Raw genomic sequence first — 21,457 nt, 5'->3', positions numbered from 1 at the left:
CATTATTTAGTAATACAAAACTTTTAATAATACAAAAGCAAAAATATTGTAGCAATAACTGTGTTTTCAGATTTGCACTCAAAAAACTAGTATGACTTTTAATATTGTATCCCAGCTTTTCTTCTTTTTAAAAACAGAAAACCTTAACTTCTGTAACTTGACCCAGATTAAGCATATCTGATACCATTATTCCAGATTATGAGAAAAGTCAGCTGTGTGGCTACAGAGAGCTCTGGCCTGAAGTACTTATTAATAGAGTTCACATTGGGACGTAAAAACAACTGGAACTGAAACTTGGTCTGAGAGCCGCCATGTTTCATGTCTCATTTCAGGCCACTACTTTGCATCTTTTTGACTTATAGCACTGAAATATGCAAATGCAAAATTGTTAAGGTTTTTTTTGTCTTTTTTTTTAAAGATGGAGTCTCGTTCTGTCACCCAGGCTGGAGCGCAGTGGCACGTTCTCAGCTCACTGTAACCTCCGCTTCCCGAGTTCAAGCGATTCTCCTGCCTCAGCCTCCCGAATAGCTGGGATTACAGGCATGCACCACCATGCCCAGCTAATTTGTGTGTGTTTAGTAGAGACGGGGTTTTGCCATATTGGCTGGGCGCAGTGTTTCACACCTGTAATCCCAGCCCTTTGGGAGGCCGAGGCAGGCGGATCATCTGAGGTCAAAATTGTTAAGCCTTTTAAGGAAGAGAAATGTATGGCTTATTCATTAAAAAAAAAAACAAAAAAAAACTAGAGGGGTTAATATTTTTCATGTAAAACAATCTTAAAATCTTTGTGCTCTCTGCTTTCTCGAATGTTCTGCCTGACAGTTGTCTGAACTTTCTGAGAGCTTTGATAGAGTAATCTTATACATAATACCTGCCTCTCTTAGTAATAAAGTTTGAATTGCTATGATAGTGAATATTGGAGGAGTCTAAAAGTTCATAACAGTATGTCCCCCATACTGATATACTGCCCGAGTTAGTACAAGGGGTCTGCAGATCCACTTAGGTACCACGTAGATGGTGATGATACCTTAAGAAAGGATTTTCACATTTGAAAACATGGAGAGCCACTGGATTATAGAATGACAAAGAATATTTTACTCGAAAACATTTTGTGAAGTACTCTCCAGATTTAACAATTAAAAGGAATTTGTGGTCCTATTGAGCTTTCTATCTTCTGATGGTGTCTATCTGCCTGACAGGAATAATATTGATGTGGCAGTGGTGACAAATGAATTGTATGTTCACACTGAATGACCCTAAGCTATCATCTTGTAGTCTGATCTGATTTCATAGGTTCTTAAGTTTGAAAAAGATTGTGAATTTCTTAAGAGCATGTCATGGCTAATGGCACAATCAGGACTTGATTATGAATTTCCAGACCCCTGAATCCTGTCATTTTCCTTTAGTTTCGTGAAGCTTCCCACAGTATGGAGTAGTAGTTCAGTGGTGCATGTTTATTTTTAAGGAAATATTTCAAGCATACAGAAAAATACAGATGGAATACATTAGATAATAGTACGATAAACAGCCAGAAAACCTTCACCTGTATTTAATAAATGTTAATATTTTATTGTACTTGCTGCAGTGCAGTTGGATGTGTATTTTTTAAAGGAACTAATATTAAAGAAACAATTGAAGCCTCCTTTGTCTTCTGGCTAGAGCTTCTTTCCTCCCTCCCTACCAGCAGAAGCAGCCTTGTACAGCAGTCTTCATATTCTAGATGCTGCTAGTCAACATTGTTACCTTCTGAAACCAGAAAAAAAGTTTTATTTTGCTACTGTCATCTGTTTTTCAAATAACTTGTTAAAAGAAGTTATAATAACGGCATAGTGGAGGAGGACAGGACTTTGAAGTCGTAGAGAGCTGGTTTTGAAACTCAGAATTGTCACTTACTATGGAGAGTAAATCAAACTACTTAATCTTTCTGCAGGTTTCTTTATCTGCCCAATGAAGATGAGGAGTCTTACCTTGTAGCTTTGGTGAGATGTAAAGCCACTGTATGGACAATACCTAGCGTAGTACTTAGAACAGAGGAGGCACTGCAGAGGCTAGCTTTAATAGTAGTAGTAGTGATAGTAGTAATTCAGTTTATTGTGGGCTACCATGCATTTGGTGCCATTGCAAGTACTTCATCCATGTTCATTTAAAAAGTGAGGTAAGAATGAACTATATGTAAACGACTTGGAACAGGGTGTGGCAGGTAGTAGGTGGGTCATAAGTATTAGCTATTATTATTATCCCCATTTATAGGAGAATAAATTAATGGGAGGAACTCTTAAGAAGTTAACTTTCTTCTAAGTACTTTACATATATATAAATTTATTTAATCGTGGTCGCTACTTTATATGGTAGATACTATTATCCCCATTTTATAGTGAGGAAATTGAGGCACAAAGAAACACTTCTACCAAGATTGCACAGCTAGTGTCAGAGCTTATATCTTAACCCAGGCAGTCTCGCTCCAGAACTCATGCACCTGATCACTGTGCCATACTTCTGGTGTATGTGGTGTGGCTTCTTACCTTATCTATCCAATCCTAGGAACATATCTTTCAGGTGGTATGATCTCTATTGACTAAGAAGTCCTTCCTGGTTTTGTTGTAGATGCAACACGTTTCCTCATGTGACCCCAGCCTGTGAAAATGGGGTCATTTTGATAGAAGCTACCCAGATTTGATTCGTTTGGGTGGCTGTTGCTCCATAAGTACCTTTAACAGTCTCTTCACCCCCCACCCACCAGTTCTTCCTGAAGTCCCCAGTGTGGGTCTTACATGTGCTGAATTTGGCCAGTGACCCAGTAGCCGTCTCTGGTCAGCACTGCTTTCTGGCCATTGCCATCACCTCCTTCAGCCACATTGGCCTCGCCCCCTCGGACCTGCTTCACCCACCAGTCCTGCCAGTAACACCACCAGCAGTGCTGAAGATGCACACTGTTCCCACTGTGCAGAGCTCCAGGGTCTTTGCAATGAAATGAGAACCATTCCCCAGGCCCATTTATTTTATTTTGTATTCTGGGACTTACTTGTAACCATATAGAGACCTTTAGAGAGAATAAATTATCAAGGTTTTTTGGTTTTGTTTTGTTTTGTTTCTCATGGCTTCTTTGCTTTTGCCCCAGACCTAAGAGCTTGGCAGAGAATGAGTGGACTGGACCAGGGGCAAATCTTTGTGACAGACTCTGGCCTCTGCTAGTGGTTAGATTGGGCCAGGCTTGAATTTCTGATGCCCCTTTCTCTTAGGGTGGGTTCATACAACGAGACTACCCATCTTGCTGGCTGTCTAAATAATCTTTTCTCCCCATATTCATTTTGAATTATTAGAGCCTTAATTGCACTACAGACATGCTAAATTTTGTGATAGCTTAAGAAGTATTAAGACATTAAGATTCCTGGTGTTAGTTTTTTCTCTGCAATTTTCTTAGAAATATTGACTTACTGGAGCCAGAGGGTCTGTAGAGATGAGCCAGTACAGGTTTCTTAGAGTAAGTTCCAGGGAACACTGCGCTATCAAAGATGCTCTGCAAAAAAGGACTTCCATGGCAAGTGAATGTGAGGAATGCTACATACCTTCTTTTTCCCCTTGGAGATTAATGACACATGTAGGTCTTATTAGAGGCTCTGTGCTATCCTGTGATAAATAAAGCCAACTAACTCGTTTTTATCAAGTGTTCCTTGATCTGCAGAATCATTAGATGTTTAGTATTACAGGATTTTTTTTTTTTTTTTGGGACGGAGTCTCGCTCTGTCGCCCAGGCTGGAGGGATCTCAGCTCACTGCAAGCTCCGCCTCCTGGGTTCATGCCATTCTTCAGCCTCAGCCTCCCGAGTAGCTGGGACTTCAGGTGCCCGCTGCCATGCCTGGCTATTTTTTTGTATTTTTAGTAGAGATGGGGCTTCACCGTGTTAGCCAGGATGGTCTCGATCTCCTGACCTCGTGATCCACCCGCCTTGGCCTCCCAAAGTGCTGGGATTACAGGCGTGAGCCACCACGCCCGGCCTAGGATATTATTTTACCAAAGCTATGTCTTCTGTTTAGAACATCTTTTGGCCTTCACCAACTCTATCTGCCAGTTCTGTTCTTTAAAATTATTCAGGCATCACCTCCTCTGTGGATCTTTTCAGGAGTCTCCTAGATAAAATTAAGGATGGAGATCACTCCACCTTCGCAACTGTTTATGGGATGTTAAATACTTTTGTTACAGCAGAGATGACATTGTGTTTTCTTGCTTCTGCGAGACAGAACGATTGGAGGAACAGAGACCCTGTTTTATCTTTCGTTTTTTAATTTTTCTTCTTTGCTGCCTGGCCAGTGCTTATCTGTGGTAGGTGTGCCAGCATTCATTGAACGGAGTGGTTTGCTAGCATTCAAAGCATAAAGAAGAAAAGCTGCATTTGTCAGGAAGTCATTCTTCCTCATTCTGAGCATCCCAGTTAACATGCCTTTCTACCAGCTGGAAGGAAATAGTATAGTACTAGCTGTTCTGTAGAATTTTGAAAGAAATCCTTCTCCTAGCAAAGACTGTAAGAGGGCTTTGTATGCTAATTCGGGGTTATCCCCTCTTCTCCATTAATCTCAGAGCATTAAAAACAATTAAGGGCTTTTTTAAAATAGAAGGTATTCACTCAAAATATTACATATCTAAAACTTCTTCTTAAAATACAGAAGCTTTAAATTTTGTTAGTGGGCTAAGAATTATAGTAAATTGTATTATGCCATAACCTACATATACTAACAGACCACTTTCGTAAGTATGTACTAGCCCTGTTGAGTTGACCACTTAGAAGTATACTCAAACTGCACTGCCACATTTCCCCAAAGATAACAAGTAAACATAGGAGAAAACGTGCACTGCAGCCTTCATCTAACACTGACTTGGGATCTTTTTAATGAAAACCCAAATGGTGAAGGAACAGAGGTTTTCATTTCACTGTGCCATGCATTCTGTACCAGTGCCCAGGATGCATGGCCTTGCTGAGAATACCCCTCCATCCACAATAGTAGTGTAGGAAGTTCCAACCTGCTTCTCTAGTGTAACATCTCGCTAGGTTTATGCATCAGTTGTCTTGTAGACATTCCCAGCCCTAGATTTGTCAAGTAGCAAGGGGGGATTCTTAAAAGGAAATACACGTTTAGCCAAAAACTTTTGTTTTGTTTTTAAAAACATCTTTCTTTACTTACTGATCTGTGTTCAACAATTAGGAAAGAGGATACTCACAATGTTTCATTTTTCCCCAAAGGTTTCTAAAGGTTTTTCCTCAAGTACTAAGGACACAACAAAGGAAAGAATAAACAGTGGAATTTTTAGCACAGAATATCAAAAGAATACAAGCTTTTGTGGGTTTTTGTTGGAAAGGAACAAGTGGGAAATGGGACCGTATTGATTTTAAACTCCCTCTGCTGGGTGCTCAGAAAATAGTTTACATTAAGCCTGGTGGATGTTCTGAGTTTCTTCCCCCAGGAAGATGGGTGAAAGAGTCCTAGTATTTAGAAGTACTGTTACAGAGCTGATTACTCTGATGAGTGATATAAGAGTTTTAAAGCAATAATTAGTCTAAGTAGTAAATATTCCTAAGACAGACAGTAACTTTACAATTCATTTGTTTTGTCTGTCTTAAATAGCAGAACAATGTTGTTTTTCTGTCACTAACGTTTTTATATGTTTTCTAAGATGATGAATCATACAGAATCACCAAACTCATATTTCTGTTCAGGTCTGACCATTTTTACAATTTTCACTTGCCTATGTAAATATTACCCACACATTATAGTTCATAATTTGTGATATGTCAGCAGACTTCATTGAACTTGAGTCTTAGGTCACAATAGAACTAACAACATACTGGCTTCATTCTATTCCAATTTGTTTTCTTTTATGCCTATACACCAAGGGTGTTCGCTTGAAAACAAGTCTTCCTTCACCTCCTGCTTTTTCTCCTCACCTGCTCTTTAAAAAATAATTGTACCTGACTCAAATTGATAGTCTTCTAGGATTTTCATTCGCTAACTCAAATTGCTAGTCTTCTAGAATTTTTATTCGCTACCAAGTTAACTTGCTTACTAACTTGATTTGTCTTATCGCTTTTAGATTTATTTAAAATCCCTACCAATTTTAAGAGTCATTGCATATTCTTGATTGTCTTTGCATGGCTATTTCTCCACGTCCCCCTCTCCGAATTCTGATGTATGTTTGACTTGTCTGAATTATATTTCCTCCTGCCAAGTTTTGGCTTCTGTTGCAGTTTGACGTTTTCTTGACCTGTCAGTGCTCATGATTGTTCCATGGCTTAACAAAGTGTACATATTTGGTTTCATTATTGTATACATTTGTTGATTTTTCTGTTCATCTATTAACACATTTAGAAGGAAGAACTGTTCTTTTTCCAAATTTGGACAGAACATCTCAATTCTGTTAGTGATGTGCTTAGTAATGTGTATTGGATTGATTTATTGTGGTACATTAATAACTCGAATGTGGTAGTTTTTTTTTTTTTTTTTTTTTTTTTTTTGAGACAGAGTCTTGCTCTGTCTCCCAGGCTGGAGTGCAGTGGCGCAGTCTCGGCTCACTGCAAGCTCCGCCTCCCGGGTTCACGCCATTCTCCTGCCTCAGCCTCTCCGAGTAGCTGGGACTACAGGCGCCCACCACCACACCCAGCTAATTTTTTTTTTGTTGTATTTTTAGTAGAGACGGGGTTTCACTGTGGTCTCGATCTCCTGACCTCGTGATCTGCCCGCCTCGGCCTCCCAAAGTGCTGGGATTACAAGCGTGAGCCACCGCGCCCGGCCCGAATGTGGTAGTTTTTAATGGAATCTGCCAGCTACATTTCTGAGAGACATGAGTGTGCCAAAGAAACACCGTAACCAAGCTTTTACACTGCTGCCTTATTTTCTTTCTGGAACTAGGCAGGTGTAAAGAGATGATTTAGAAAACCTTTTTGCATTTTATCTTTTTCTTAGTGTTTATCTGGGTTTCAGCTGCAATGAATATAGCCCTTTTCGTTTGATGATGTTTATCCATATATAAACATGGCCACCTGAAAGTTTAGCCTTAGTGTTTTACCTTAAATATGTCAATGACTTTGGAGACTGTTGAAGTACATGCATAATGTTTGTATGTTAGTTGAAAAGTAAAAAAGACTTGGTCAGGCATGGTGGCTCATGCCTGTAATCCCAGTACTTCGGGAGGCCGAAGTGGGATCACTTGAGGTCAGGAGTTTGAGACCAGCCTGGCCAACATGTTGAAACCCCGTCTCTACTAAAAATACAAAAATTAGCTGGGCGTTGTGTTGGGCGTCTGTAATCCCAGCTACTAAGGAGGCTGAGGCTGCAGAATCGCTTGAACCTGGGAGGTGGAGGCTGCAGTGAGCTGAGATGCTGCCACTATACTCCAGCCTGGGTGACAGAATGACATTGGGTCTCAACAACAACAACAAAAAAAACACTTTTCCTGCAAGGGAATTTTCTCAAATTCGTATTTTGAATATTCTTATGAGTATTTGTGGTCAAGAAAGATGCCTTTCAATCATAAAATAATCTTGAATAGAGTTTTAAAAAAATGTACTTCATGCAAGAAGACAAATGAGAATCTTTTCCTTCACTTAATAATGTATTTTCTGCTTATAATAATGTCCTGGTCTACAGTTGTCAGTATTTTATGCAGACGTTATTTTATATGTTCCAGTGGTGTCTGAAATTTATAGCACACTGAGTTTGAGTTACCAGTAATAATTTACTTAGAAATCCCTTCAAGTTTATTCAGTATTCAATAGAGGATCAGTTACTTTAAATGTATTCATACATTTTGAGCATGTAAGAACATTTAGTATAGGAGAACTGTACAGTTAATATACATTTTTCCTTTTGATTCACTTTTCTTCTTTAAAGGGAGATTTGGGCATGTACTTTATAGACTAAGTCAAAGGTAATTGACTGCAAAAAAAAATTCATACAGAGTTGCCACTTTTAAGAATGATTTGATACTGACTAGTAGCTCTCTGCCTTTTGTAAATTCCCTCTTATTATAGTTAGTTGCCTGACGATGGTTACAAATTTACCAATTTGGAAGTAATAAAAACTTTCGAATATTCTTCCTTTTCTCATTGAAGTTCTTTACCTTTTCTCTTTGAAGTTACTTACATGTCCCTAGAGGCACTAATTTATGGTAGAAGTTGTTAAGGGCTATGTTTGTCCATTATGAATGACGGTGTAACATCTGCATGGTGTTACTTCTTAGATCTTTGTTGATTAGAAGTGATAATCAGCTACTCTGACTCTGACTCTGAATCAGGGAGTGTTTATCAAGGCCATGACATCTGTTGTTCTGGGTGCTTTGTTCCTAGCTGCAGGACAAGGAAAAGGCCCTGCCCTCAAAGAATTTACCCTTTCCTTGTCTAGTTCAGCCAGTGATTGTGTGTTTATAGTATGATTATCTATTAATACATTGTCTTATTTTAATTTTGGTTAATTTTATATATATTTTATGTTTCTATACTGTGTTCTAGTTTTCAAAATCCTGTAATTGTGCTGGAGAATACTTTTAATTTTAAAACTCAAATGGAGTGGTGTTTTGATGGAAACTAATCCATGATTTAGGGTACATGGATTTGTTGTGCAGGACCATGTGGAATATGTTATAAATATGAGTCAATCAGAATCACTAAGGTGGTATTAAACTGCTTATATGTATTGTTTATAATTAGTTGTGTTATTGTATTTGTTACTTGACTTCCATATTACTTGACTGTTGATGTGGTTAATCAGAACATGAGCTTTTTGAGGGTGAATTCTATGCCCATATCTCTCAAAGGCCTAAATAGGAAGGTTTGCACACAATACTTAAAATAGTTTTTCCACTAATAAAGTTTTCTGATACAGATTCAACATACTATAAAACTGATTTCAACTGGGTGCAGTGGCTCATGCCTGTAATTCTAGCACTTTGGGAGGCCAGGGCGGGCAGATTGCTTTGAGCTCAGGAGTTCAAGACCAGCCCGGACAACATGGAGAAACCCTATCTGTACAAAAAGTACAAAAAAATGAGCCAGGCGTGGTGGCTTGTGCCTATGGTCCCCAGCTACTCGGGAGGCTGACGCTGGAGGATTGCTTGAGTTGGGAAGTGGAGGTTGCAGTGAGCCAAGATTGTGCCACTGCACTCCAGCCTGGGCGTCAGAGCCAAACCCTCTCTGTCTTTAAAAAAAAAAAAGAAAAAAAGAAACAATCCTTTGTTGTACTAAAGAGAGGATATTTACCCTATGGGGGGATAAAAGTAGTAGTGCCTGTTTCTTGTTATAAATAAATAGCAGTTGTGCCGTCTTTAGTTCTCAGGGTCAAACTTTAGTGAATAAAATCTGGAATAAAATCTTGTGGGAACTAATTTTCAGAATGTGAGCCATTTTTATACATTGTTACTTCTTATGTAAACCTACCTATGTTATAAATGTTGTATCATATAAAGATGGAAGATTCGCCCTTCCAATGGTTTAATCCTCCTTGCTTAGAAGGAATAGACCAACAGTTGGCAGAGACAGTATGTCTCTGGAGAAACTATCTTACTGGAAAATAGAATTGTCCTAGTATTGAGATAAAGATGGTTTGGTTTTGGTTTTGGTTTTATTTGCAAATGCCTCAGATCTAGGTCAACAGATTAAAAGTACTTGTAAATATTCATTTTCCTTTTGTTCTTAGAAGACACAGACTGTGAAGTCACTCTCATCTGAGTGTAAGTCATAGTGTTTTTTTACATATAGACTTTATCACCTTGAACATGTAACTGAACCTCCTGTATCCTTTGTCTCACCTGTAAAATGGAGTAGCAAGAGCCACGTCTCAAGAGAATTGACTGAGTAACCCATGTGGCTGTTAGCCCTATCCATGGGAAGGAATTGTCAGCCCTTCTGTTTCATTATGCTCTCCCTATCCTCAGTTAAGTCATTCCTGCTCTTGCCCTTTACCTGGAACCTTACACTTTAAGTGTCCCACAATGGACTAGGATTGTTTTGGAAGGTCGTCCCTCCCTTGCTCCCCTCTTCCTCAAATATGGCTTATGAGTTTGGTAGTGTGTGAATTTCTTCTGCTAGGAAGGCTTCACAGGTGGACCTTAATTAGTTAGCTCTGAATTGTGCCTGTCCCAAATAATGTGTTTTCTAGGGTTCCTTGAAGTTCCTTGGACAACAAGAGAATCAAGATACGGAAATCTTAATTTATACCTAAGGTTAAATCTCATTAATTTCCAGAAAGGTTTTCTACAATCATTACAGTCTTAGTTGCCTCTATTGCAGTGAAATGCTCTAATAATGAAGAGAATTAATATGCTTTAATTATTATAATTAATCAAATAGTCACTGTTGTAAAAACTTACAAAACTTGTTTGTATTATTATCAAATAGGTATCAGCACAGGTGCTGACTTCTTGTAAAAACAAACTCAGATTGGGCAGTGAACACTCACAGCAGCAAAGAGCACAGCTCTTGAATCAAACCTGTGGGGGTTTGAATGTGGCCCTGCCACTCACTTATAAACTGTGTTATCCTGGGCATAACCCAGCCTCCCCAAGCCTCTGATGGAAAAGACTTCACAGGGTTGCTGGAAGGGTGCAGTAAATTCATACATGTAAAGCACCTAATCCATTGTCTGGCATGTAATGTAATTTTTCTGTGATGACACTCTGGCAGTTATTTCTCCATATCGCTAGTTGTTGACAAACATAATATTTCCTTCCTAAAGATGAGTCATTTAATAAATAACTTAAAAATTACAATAGACTGGTAGGATTCTTTTTGTTTGTTTATATTTTTGGACATGGAATTTTGCTCTTGTTGCCTAGGCTGGAGTGCAATGGCGCGATCTCGGCTCATCGCAACCTCAGCCTCCTGGGTTCAAGCGATTCTCCTGCCTCAACCTCCCAAGTAGCTGGGATTACAGGCATGTGCCACTATGCCCGGCTAATTTTGTATTCTTAGTAGAGATGGGGTTTCTCCATGTTGGTCAGGCTGGTCTCGAACTCCCAGCCTCTGTTGATCTGCCTGCCTCGGCCTCTTAAAGTGCTGGGATTACAGGCATGAGCCACCGCGCCCGGCCAGGATTCTATTTTTGAGTGTTTATGAAATGTTCCCTGTGTGCCAGGCATTGTGCAGAACTAGTGTTTTAGTCAGACTCTTTGAGGTTGCAGGGAACAGAGATGGGTTAAAATTTATTTCATTCCAAATTAAAGTATCCACCAAGAAGTTTCCTCCATTGCAGCATGTACACTTGGCCCCTGGAGAACTAGTCATTCATTATCCATGGGTGGTATAAAAGTGGCTGTCATATCTAACAGCTTATCAAGGGACCTGTGTACAACTGTTAGGTTGACTTTTGTTGCTTCTCCATCCCTGTCTTTCTTCTAATTTCTCTCTCTTCTCCCTTATTTCTGTCTCACTGTTTCTACTTATTACCTTGCTCTGTTTCCGTGTTAAGTGCCATTCTTCCTGCAGTGACACTATTTGTGTGTTTTACTTTCAGACTCTGAGAGAGAGAGCTGACTCAGGCATACAATACCGTTCAGTATAGAAGGTCATTGGACCAAGGAACATTCCTGGACCAGGCAGCTGTGGAAGGTGGGATGGATTCAGATGTATAAAGCACGTTAAGCATTAGCCACCACCCTTAGGGCTGGGCAGACCCTTGGCTTCCCAGAAAGGGGCAGTGTGTCAGGTCACTGGGCAGTGTGATAGAACAATGGATGAGAGGTAACTTGTCCTGGAAGAGCTCACATTGTGGAGAGGGAAGCAGATACTTAAACATATACTTAATTTTATGATATATTATAGTTAATATTTACCATGCAGGGGGAGAGCAGCTAACTGCCATAGAATGGTGGTAGGAAATTCTTCACTGAAGCCATATTGAGATGGCAAAGGGTATTCCTGGCAGGGAAAAAAAAGTCATCTGCAGAGATGGGAGTAAAATATCATGGTATATTTATGAAGCTTTTTTGTGCTATGAGAAGAGGGCCATAGTTGGTATTTAAGGGGCTCCAGGAAGAAGGTCTAATTTACGGTACTGATGAAGATGATTAGACACAGAACTAGGAGAAAAAGACCTCATAGAAGAGTAGAGGAGAGACCTACAAGAGAGTTAGCACAATCAACAGTGGCTGACACCACATTATAAAGGGAGGACTGACTACAGTTTCCCTGAGAAGGGACCCTTGAAGCATCTTGCTTTTTAGCAGGTGAGTTTTGTAGGTCTAGGTAGAGTCTAGGACAAGAAACCTAACCTCAGGGAGTAAGCGTTCTTGAAGTTCTATGTCAGTCACAAATTCATTCTTTGGAATGTCTAGAAACCAAAACCAAGAAACCTCATGTTTCCTAAATAAACAGGAAATGAAGATAAAGCTTGATCTGTAATAGTGCTTAGGTTTCTCTTATTTTTCTGACCACAATTTTATCTTTAAGTCTTCAAGGTAGTTTCTCAAAACACATTGTTTTGCTAAAATCTGTTATTTTTTTAAGGTCAAAAGTATATACACTTATTTAAAATAGGTATGTTTCTTGGTAATGTTTGGCAAAAATAACTCCCCGAAACATTCATATTTAACCAACATGAATTGGAGATGGCTCTCATCTCCCAGTGACTTCACAGCTATCTGTTTAGATTAGCTTTGGTTAAAAAAAAGATTTTTTTCCTGCTATGGCTGTGATATATTAATTGGATGATAAAGCATTGCTATATACATACATACATACACACACACACACTCATCTAGTAAAAAAACCGCTATATATGCCTGGTTTATGGAAGATTATATGTTAGGATTATAATAAAAACAATACAAGTATGTAAAAAATTTTTTCACAGTTTGGTTCTGTTTCCGAGAGAAATTAAACAGAGTAGATGTGATTTATTCGTGGCAAATATAATAGGATTTACTATATGTTTCATTGATTCAAAGATCCCAGTGGTTGTAACTTGTATCACTATTTTATATACTATGAAGGAAATAACACCTGCCAGTTAAATTATAATAACTTTTGATTGCAAGAGGCATTCAGATTTCAGATATTAAAATGTGAAAAAATACACATTTTAGAATTAATGACATGTAATTATTACGAAGAGACTAGGAAAAACACTTTGGTTTATATTTGCAGATTAGGAGCAGTGAAAATTGTTCTGAACATCTAAATTGCAAATTTAGTCTTGATTAAATACAGAATTATAAAAAAAGTTAATAATAAGAATAGTCATTAAAATTTAAAACTGGGAAGGCTGTAGGACTGCCAGAGTTAATAAGTGATCATTCACTTAATATATGTTCATACTTATTATGAGCCAGACATGCTTCGATGTTCAGTGTATAGATGGAGATAACATGTCGTCCCCTCACTCATGAAGCTTACAGTTCACAAGAGAGGAACAGTTTGCAAACTGCATTAACCATGTTAAAGGAAAAATACAAGTGCTGTGAAAGAATGGAACTGGGAGTTCTTAAATTTAAATTGGGTAAGTCTCTGAGGAGTTGAGGAAAATCTAGAGAGTGGGTAGAAATTAGGTAAAAAGTAGACAGAGAAGGAAGCAGCCTGTCCAGAAGCCCCAAGTAGGAAAGATCTTGCGGTTATTGAGGGCAGTGAAGAAGACGGGGGAGTGCAGGTCTGGTGACAGGAATTGAGGTGAGATCACATGGTGCAGGGCCACTTAGGTTGGGCTAAACATTTTGGATTTTAGTCTAAGCCCAGGGGGAACCACTAGAGGATTTTAATGGAGGAAGTAACCCTGGCTGCACTGTGAAATCTGGGTAAGATTCAAAGTTAAAGAAGCCTCGTTAGGAGCCTGTTGCTAGTTCAGACCAGGTTTAAGAGCAGCTTGACCTGGATGGGAGTGTGAATGGAAGACATGTTTTTTAGAAGATTATTTGCCAATATTATCAAAAGTCTTCATTTGTGTACATTTTTTACCCAGGATTTCCATTTCTGGTTGTTTATTCTAAGGAAATAATTTAGGCCGAAGGTGGTGTAATCCCAGCACTTTGGGAGGCCAAGGTGGGTGGATCACCTGAGGTCAGGAGTTCGAGACCAGCCTGACCAACATGGTGAAACCTCGTTTCTACTAAAAACACAAAATTAGCCAGGCGTGGTGGCACATGCCTGTAATACTAGCTACTTGGAAGGCTGAGGCAGGAGAATCACTTGAACCTGGGAGGCAGAGGTTGCAGTGAGCCTATTGCGCCATTGCACTCCAGTCTGGGCAACAAGAGCTAAACTCCATCTCAAAAAAATAAAAAAAAATCTCATAGTCCTTAAACATAAATAAGGTAAAACGAAATTTAAAAAAGAATCTCAGATGCTTGTAAAAGTTCAGCTACTAGAATGCTCATCCCTATTATTTATGATAAAAGAAATTGGTCTAAAAGATGATAGTATTTTTAAACAAGTGGAAAGGAAAGAGACAAATTAGACTTTAAGGAGGCCATGCCATCCAGGAAGATTTGTTTAGACAAGGAACTTCCTTTGTGTGTTTGACTCGGGGCCAAGAACAGAAACTGAAAATCCGTAGCAGAGAAGAGATACTCCTGAAACAGATTTGGGGGAAGAGAGACAGCTAGGACCAGAGGAAAGACGACCGAGTACCTTGGTCCAGGAGTGCAGGAGTTTCTGGTATAAAAATGCACTGCAGTTCCACTGTGAGGCTTATTTTCTGGGAACTGGCCTGGGAACCAAACCACCTCTTGCAACATTGTTACTGGAGGGGGAAAGTGCTTTTAATACTGAAGACTTGGAAGTGAATTTTTAGTATGCTGTCACCACATAAATTCAGTTGCCTACAAAGCTGAGCCTCCTGGAATACCAACTGAGCAGGATGGATTTTTTGGAAGACACTTTATCCCCTGTGTTCTTCACCCCTACCTCTCTTTCTTTGCCTTCCTCTCCCTCCTCCTTTTTCTCCTCCTCCTTTCTTCTCTGCCTTCTTCCCTTCTCTCCATCCCCCCTTCCTCTTTACTTCTTTCTCCTCCCTCCCTCTCTTACTTTCTTCTACACATCCCCTAACATTTATATTTTATAATCAGCATAAAAAGCAGCCAAGCACATATAAGTAAATTAGATAATCCTCCTTTTTTCATACTTTTTGAAAATCTCATATTGCTTCTATATAACAGTGTGTGTGTGTGTGTGTGTGTGTGTAAGGAAATATTTTACTCTGTGGTCTTAATGCCTATTGGCAAGTTTCAAACCAAATGTTATGTATTCTTTGTATTTCTAAAAATGTCTAGGCCAGTCGCTGATACAAAGGTGTTTAATATGTTGCCTTCTACTTTCCTCACAGTCTTGATGCTTCAGTGAAACGGGTTAACCGTTTCCTTTCTAGTGAATATTTATTTTTAAGTAGTTTCTTCTTCCTTTGGCTGATTCTCTGAAGATTGTACTTCATAGTTGTGATTAGCTGGAAAATTCCTAGAGGAGTTTGAATTTGTCTTTTTAGTAAACTTGAGGTTCCTATCTTTGGTATTTCCTTGAGTATTTCCTTTTCCTATCAGTGTAGAAAAACTGTTCTCTAGCTTTATAGACTTTTCAAAATAGTTACTGAAATTAGCTTAGTATTTTTAAAGTTGTTACTAATCCAAAGGTGCAGTTGCTTTACCTGCATCCTTATAAATCAGGTTTTCAAATCTATGCATATCGTGTATGTGTGTATGCTCATGTGGATGTGGGTATATTTTAAAATTAGTGATTTTCATGAGCTTGATGCTTTGCCTGTTAGGCTTTGTAGAGTTAATTCTCAAACGTTCTTAGTTTAGAGATTGTTTTATTCTGGTAAATCCACACCGTTTTATGGAATAAAGGTCAAACGTTTGTACTGGATAATTTTTATTCTTTATAGAGTACCCCAAGTGCTTTGTCATGAAGTCACTGTTTTATGAAAATAAAAATTTAATCATGTAGGCTATGAAAAATTGTTTTGGGATCATAGATGATGTCGTTAAGTTTCACTTCACTTATTAAATATTTATTGCGCTTATTTCAGATAAATCAGCATATCCACCAGATTCTATCTGTATTGACTTAATTTATTGGAAATCCTGGAATAAAAGTGTAATAATACACCCTTCTAAATATTTGTTATATACTTGGGTGGTAGAATTAAAAACAATGCAGTCTTAGTGAATGTATTTGTTAATACAGTGCTTAATGTCTTGGGATTCATTTTGTTAACTACAGTGGAACATAGGTCTGCATGATATATGTCAGTAGTATATAATTCAGAATCTTTTCAAGCTTTAAGTCATTTGGGGTTTTTAGCAGTTATCTTTTTTATTACATGTCCGTTGGAAGTATAAAATAGAACCATCCATTCTGTTTGTTCTTGGAAATTATTTTTCATATATAAATTTCTCATTTTCTTTGTTTCTCCCTGCATTTTAGTCGTGAGATGGAGAATAAAGAGACTCTCAAAGGGTTGCACAAGATGGATGATCGTCCAGAGGAACGAATGATCAGGGAAAAACTGAAGGCAACCTGTATGCCAGCCTGGAAGCACGAATGGTTGGAAAGGAGAAATAGGCGAGGGCCTGTGGTAAGTGGCTATGGGTTACCAGCTATAAGGAAGAAAGCATAGGAGGAAATGGAAAAGTAAGCATAAGTAGATCCTCTTGTAAGCTTTTCTTCTTCATTTTAAATGTAGTAGTTTTATTTACTTGATATTGTGGTCATTTGGAAGAAACCATAATTAAAACTATGCTCATTAAACAACTTAAACTGTTCTGGGAACTTAGCTGTTGTGTTTGGTGGAGGGGCAAATGCTTAAACCAAGACTGCCCTCTCATGTCAGTATCTAAAATCCTTTCCTTGGAGTTTTATACTGTACTTTTAAATTTTAAAAAGAATTTTTTCAGTTTATTTTAGATGTTTTATCTCTAAGACAGGATCCAAGGATCTTAATTTCAGAAATCTTCTAGGAAAGAAAACATTTAATTGCAGTAATTCATAAGTGTAATGATTGGGTTTTCACATGCATGCATAAGATGTGCGTTTCTCCAACTTTGTTACAATGTCAGCATGTTATCCTCATTTGACATGAAAAAAATGTTTAATAGACCTATGGGGATTAAGATAAATTAAAAATGTATGGGGTTTGATGAAAGAAAATCTAGAGTCCTCGATTTTAAAAAGCAGGGATACTCTGTCCTTTGCTATAGTATAAGAATATATATTCTTACAAGAATACCATCATGAAATGTGTGTCTTCATTCTTACAAAGGAAGTAGTATTACAGTATCCTAGCACTAATCTCTCTCAGCAAGTTTTTATTTTGTTCTTTTAAAACAGATATGGCAACTTAAAATTCACCTAAGCTTTGACAAGGGCCTAAATACACCCCTGCCAAAGGATTGTCTGCCCTGCATTCATCCCATATGCCTATTTAAGTTTACATTTAAATTAATTAGATGTAAACAAAAGTAAAAATTTAGTTCCTCAGTCTCACCAACTACATTTCAGATGCTCAGTAACCACATGTGGCCAATGGCTACCTTTTAGGCAGTGCAGTTTTAGCACATTTTCACTGCCTCAGAAAGCTCTCTTAGATGTGTAGTACTGACTCGTGTCTGACTTAAATAACTCATTAATCCCTGTGGCTTTCAATATCCTCATCACTGAGCTGCAGTCTGTCAGGAATATTTTACCCACTGGTTCTAATTCTAACTGATGGGATTATACAGAATAAATCTAATTCCATACCAGCACTTTTAAGTTATTATGGGCCCATGAGTCCTTGTCTTTACAGCTAAGTTTCTACATTTCTTCCATTTATTACTCACATGAGGTGGTATGGTGGGAACCCCTCACCATTTTAGCTATTTGTGCCAGAAGATGAATATGAAGAAATTAAGGATTTATCTTAGAGAAGAGAAAGTGCTATTGAAACATCTTGTAGAAGGTTGGCAGTTAAAAGGGTGTGTTACTACTCAATCAATATAAAGAACTTTTGAACAAGCAGAGCCATCTGAAGTTTGAATATGCTGCTTTCTGAGCTCCTTTAGATGGAGGTGTTCAAACAGAGCCTAAATCTTTTGAGAATACCATAGGGCATAAATCACAACTTTTTAAAAACGAGCCAGCCATTTGTTCTTTATTACACATGAACTAAGAATATCCAGTTCTCTAAGACAAAATTTTGGTTTTTATACTGTTCACTTTCTAGCAAGTACCAAAGTACCTCGTCTGTATATAAGACATGAGTGAAGAGGGAGGAGATGTGTGGAATAAGATGCATAACACATAGTCCTTGAGCTTAATTATGCCACCCTACATTTTATGGTTTACAGATTTCATATTATCCTTAAGAAGTTTACTGTTTACTTGGGAGGTCTGATTTTGTTTGTTTTTATACTTTAAGTAAGTTGTGTCAAATCATTCTTGAAACATAAAGTGTAAATATCTCCAGATGGGAAAATTAGACTTATACATAGTAAATAGAGTAATACATGAAATATCACAAAGCAACTTGTGACTAGGTGCCAAATGTGTGGGATGGGCAGAAGAGCAATAGGGACTTAGGAAAGAGAAAGAATGTCATGCTGGTAGACTTCAGGGAAGTTTCATAAAAGGAAGAATTTTAACTGAGCCTAGAAAGATGGGTGTTTTCCTCATGTGAAGGTGTACTGCCTGGGGTGCTGCAGGCTGGAGATGAGTATTAAATTAGGAGGAGAGTGAGTGAAAGCACAGGAGGAGGAAGGGTCAGGCAAGTTTGGTGAACACAGCAACTGGCTGTAGAACAGGAGCAGTGGGAGAAAGTCCAGAAAGGTCTGCTGAGCTTCAGTTGTACAAGGCTGCGGAGTTTGGCCTTTGGTCATGGCTAGATTAGGTCTGAAAGCCTTAATTTAAAAAAAAAAAAAAAAAAAAGCAGGTCTTGTAAATTGCATTTCTGCTTGAGAAATTGATCTTTAAACTTCTAGTCTCTTTTGGTTTTCTGAGATACATGTCTAACCTATTATTGTAATATAACGTTGTAAAGAAACACACACACACAAAAGCAGGGCAAAATGATTGCATAGTCATCAAACTATTTGAAATTATGCCCAGTGTTGTTTCAAGGTCCTACATTTTGTCAAAACAAATAAAAACATACCTAGATCGTTGACTAAGTTGACTTTAGAAGTTATGCGTGCTTATTTTTCACATTTGTTTAATCACCTTTGATTGTTGCTTTTGAGTGTTAAATGAGTTAGGATATATAATAACAATACCGTTTCTACAGTTTCGTATGCATTACAAAATTGTAATGGAGGAGGTTGCATTTTAACTAGTGTTAAATCCTAAATGACTGAAATTTGTGCAGGTAAAAATAGTCTTTTACATTAATAGCTTAAAGTAATAATAAAAGTTGATATATTGTCTGGTATACTGGTATAATATTTCATAACAAAAACTCATTAAGTTTATTTCCTAGTCTATGATATTTACATTTACTTACCTTTTATATTTTTAAGTAATCAAAATATCGGAATACTTTGATTCAGGTGGTAAAACCAATCCCAGTTAAAGGAGATGGATCTGAAATGAATCACTTAGCAGCTGAGTCTCCAGGAGAGGCCCAGGCAAGTGCGGCTTCACCAGCTTCCAAAGGCCGACGCAGTCCTTCTCCTGGCAACTCCCCATCAGGTCGCACAATGAAATCAGAATCTCCAGGAGTAAGGAGAAAAAGAGTTTCCCCAGTGCCTGTAAGTTAATGTTACAACAAATATGTTAGTTTTTATAATTTTTAGATTCATTTATAAAAAAGAAAAGACTGGCCAGCCATCTGTTAGAACATCAGTTTTCAAAATATGATCTGCAGACCCGTGAGGATGGGGGGGGTGGTTCCTGAGACCCTTTCTGGAGTCTATTAGGTCAAAACTAATTTTGTGATAAAACTGGGATGTTGTTTGCCTCTTTCCCTGCATTGATATTTGCAGTGGTAGGTAAAGCTACTGGTGCCTTTTCCCAATTTAAGGCTACAACTGTAGAAACTATATTCATTATTGCTATGTATCAGCCATTAAAGAAAAACATGCCAGTTACACTTGATAATGCCTTTGACAAGGAAATATAAATTAATTTTATTAAATCTTAACTCTTAGTAAATACATGCCTTTGTAATATTGTGTGTGATGCAGTGGGATGCATGCATAAAAGCACTTCTACATACCAAAATCCAGTAGTTTCTAAAGGAGAATTATTTGTGTGGTTGTTAGAGTTGCAAGCTGAACTAATTATTTCTTTCATGGAACATGAAATTAGTGAACAACAAACTATGATTATTTAGATTTGGGTATTTGGAAGACATTTTTCTTAAGGTGAATTAAATGAGACTGTCACTTCAAGAAAAGCAACTTAAGGCTGGGAGCGGTGGCTCACACCTATAATCCTACCACTTTGGGTGGCTGAGGTGGGCGGATCACCTGAGGTCAGGAGTTCAAGACCAGCTTGCCCAACATGGTGAAACCTCATCTTTACTAAAAATAGAAAAATTAGCCAGGCATGGTGGCAGATGCCTATAATCCCAGCTACTCGGGGGGCTGAGGCAGGAGAATCGCTTGAACCTAGGAGGCAGAGGTTGCAGTGAGCCTAGATTACACCATTGCACTCCAGCCTGGGTGACAACAGCGAAACTCCATCTCAAAAAGAAACAAAGAAAAGCAACTTAAGTATTTTTTCACCAGTGTTAAAAGTTGAGATGTCAAAACAAAAATTAGAATTTTAGAAAGCTACTATCCACCACTATGAGCTTGACAGCCTCCCAGTGCTTAGACTTTTCTGATAAGATTGGTGATAACAAATGTGATTATTTTCATGCTTATAATGAAATATGTGAACATTTAGAAGATCTGCGTAACTTAACCAATATTTTCCACATGATCAGTGTATGATAATAACAAAATCATTCATAGGTAAAAGATACATTCAAAGTGTAAAATACACCATTTGGATTTTTAATGTGCCAGTAGGAAAAGTTTGTTGATGTGGTTTCAGATTCCACATTACAACTGCCTTTAAGAAACCATTTTTTGAGCTTTGGTATAGTACCAAAGAATATTCATCATTGTTTGAACAGGCAGTGGCTCACACCTACAATCCTAGCACTTTGGGAGGCCAAGGTGGGCGGATCACTGGAGGTCAGGAGTTCAAGACCAGCCTGGCCAACATGGCAAAACCCCGTCTCTACTAAAAATACAAAAATTAGCCAGGCGTGGTGGCAGGCACCTGTAATCCCAGCTACTTTGGAGGCTGAGGCAGAGAGAATTGCTTGAACCCGGGAGGCAGAGGTTGCAGTGAGCCAAGATCACACCACTGCACTCCAGCCTGGGCAACAGAGTGAGACTCCTTAAAAAAAAAAAAAAAAAAAAAAAGGCTATTAAAATACTCCTTCCTTTTACATCTACATATCTGCATGAGGCCAAACTTTCTTTCATATGCTTTAATCAAAACATCATATCACAGCAGATTGAA

The 21,457-nt window shown here is 38.2% G+C and overlaps 1 protein-coding gene, 1 long non-coding RNA gene and 1 pseudogene across 4 annotated transcripts in view; 2 read left to right on the top strand and 1 right to left on the bottom strand.

Moving 5' to 3' along the window:
- MAP3K1 (mitogen-activated protein kinase kinase kinase 1) overlaps window positions 1-21,457 on the top strand; it is an 81,168-nt gene that overhangs the window by 25,017 nt on the left and 34,694 nt on the right. For 2 of the 3 annotated variants that reach the window (XM_055251468.2, XM_055251471.2), the window contains exons 2-3: window positions 16,394-16,544; window positions 19,489-19,689. In XM_055251468.2, coding sequence (XP_055107443.1) covers window positions 16,394-16,544; window positions 19,489-19,689 — 352 coding nt within the window. Of the gene's footprint in view, window positions 1-11,708; window positions 12,208-16,393; window positions 16,545-19,488; window positions 19,690-21,457 lie in introns of those variants that run through there. The other variant, XM_055251470.2, reaches the window with a different exon arrangement.
- On the top strand, window positions 16,934-17,045 carry LOC129468747 (uncharacterized; annotated as a pseudogene).
- Window positions 18,037-21,337, bottom strand: LOC129467240 (uncharacterized). Its single transcript, XR_008652340.2, has 3 exons — window positions 21,212-21,337; window positions 19,443-19,687; window positions 18,037-18,843 (listed from the first exon to the last, which is right to left on the bottom strand). It is a non-coding gene; the product is annotated as an uncharacterized lncRNA (long non-coding RNA).

The sequence above is a fragment of the Symphalangus syndactylus genome, chromosome 18 (assembly GCF_028878055.3).
Source record: "Symphalangus syndactylus isolate Jambi chromosome 18, NHGRI_mSymSyn1-v2.1_pri, whole genome shotgun sequence".
Lineage (NCBI taxonomy): Eukaryota > Metazoa > Chordata > Mammalia > Primates > Hylobatidae > Symphalangus > Symphalangus syndactylus.
This window is presented reverse-complemented; position numbering and strand designations above follow the sequence as displayed.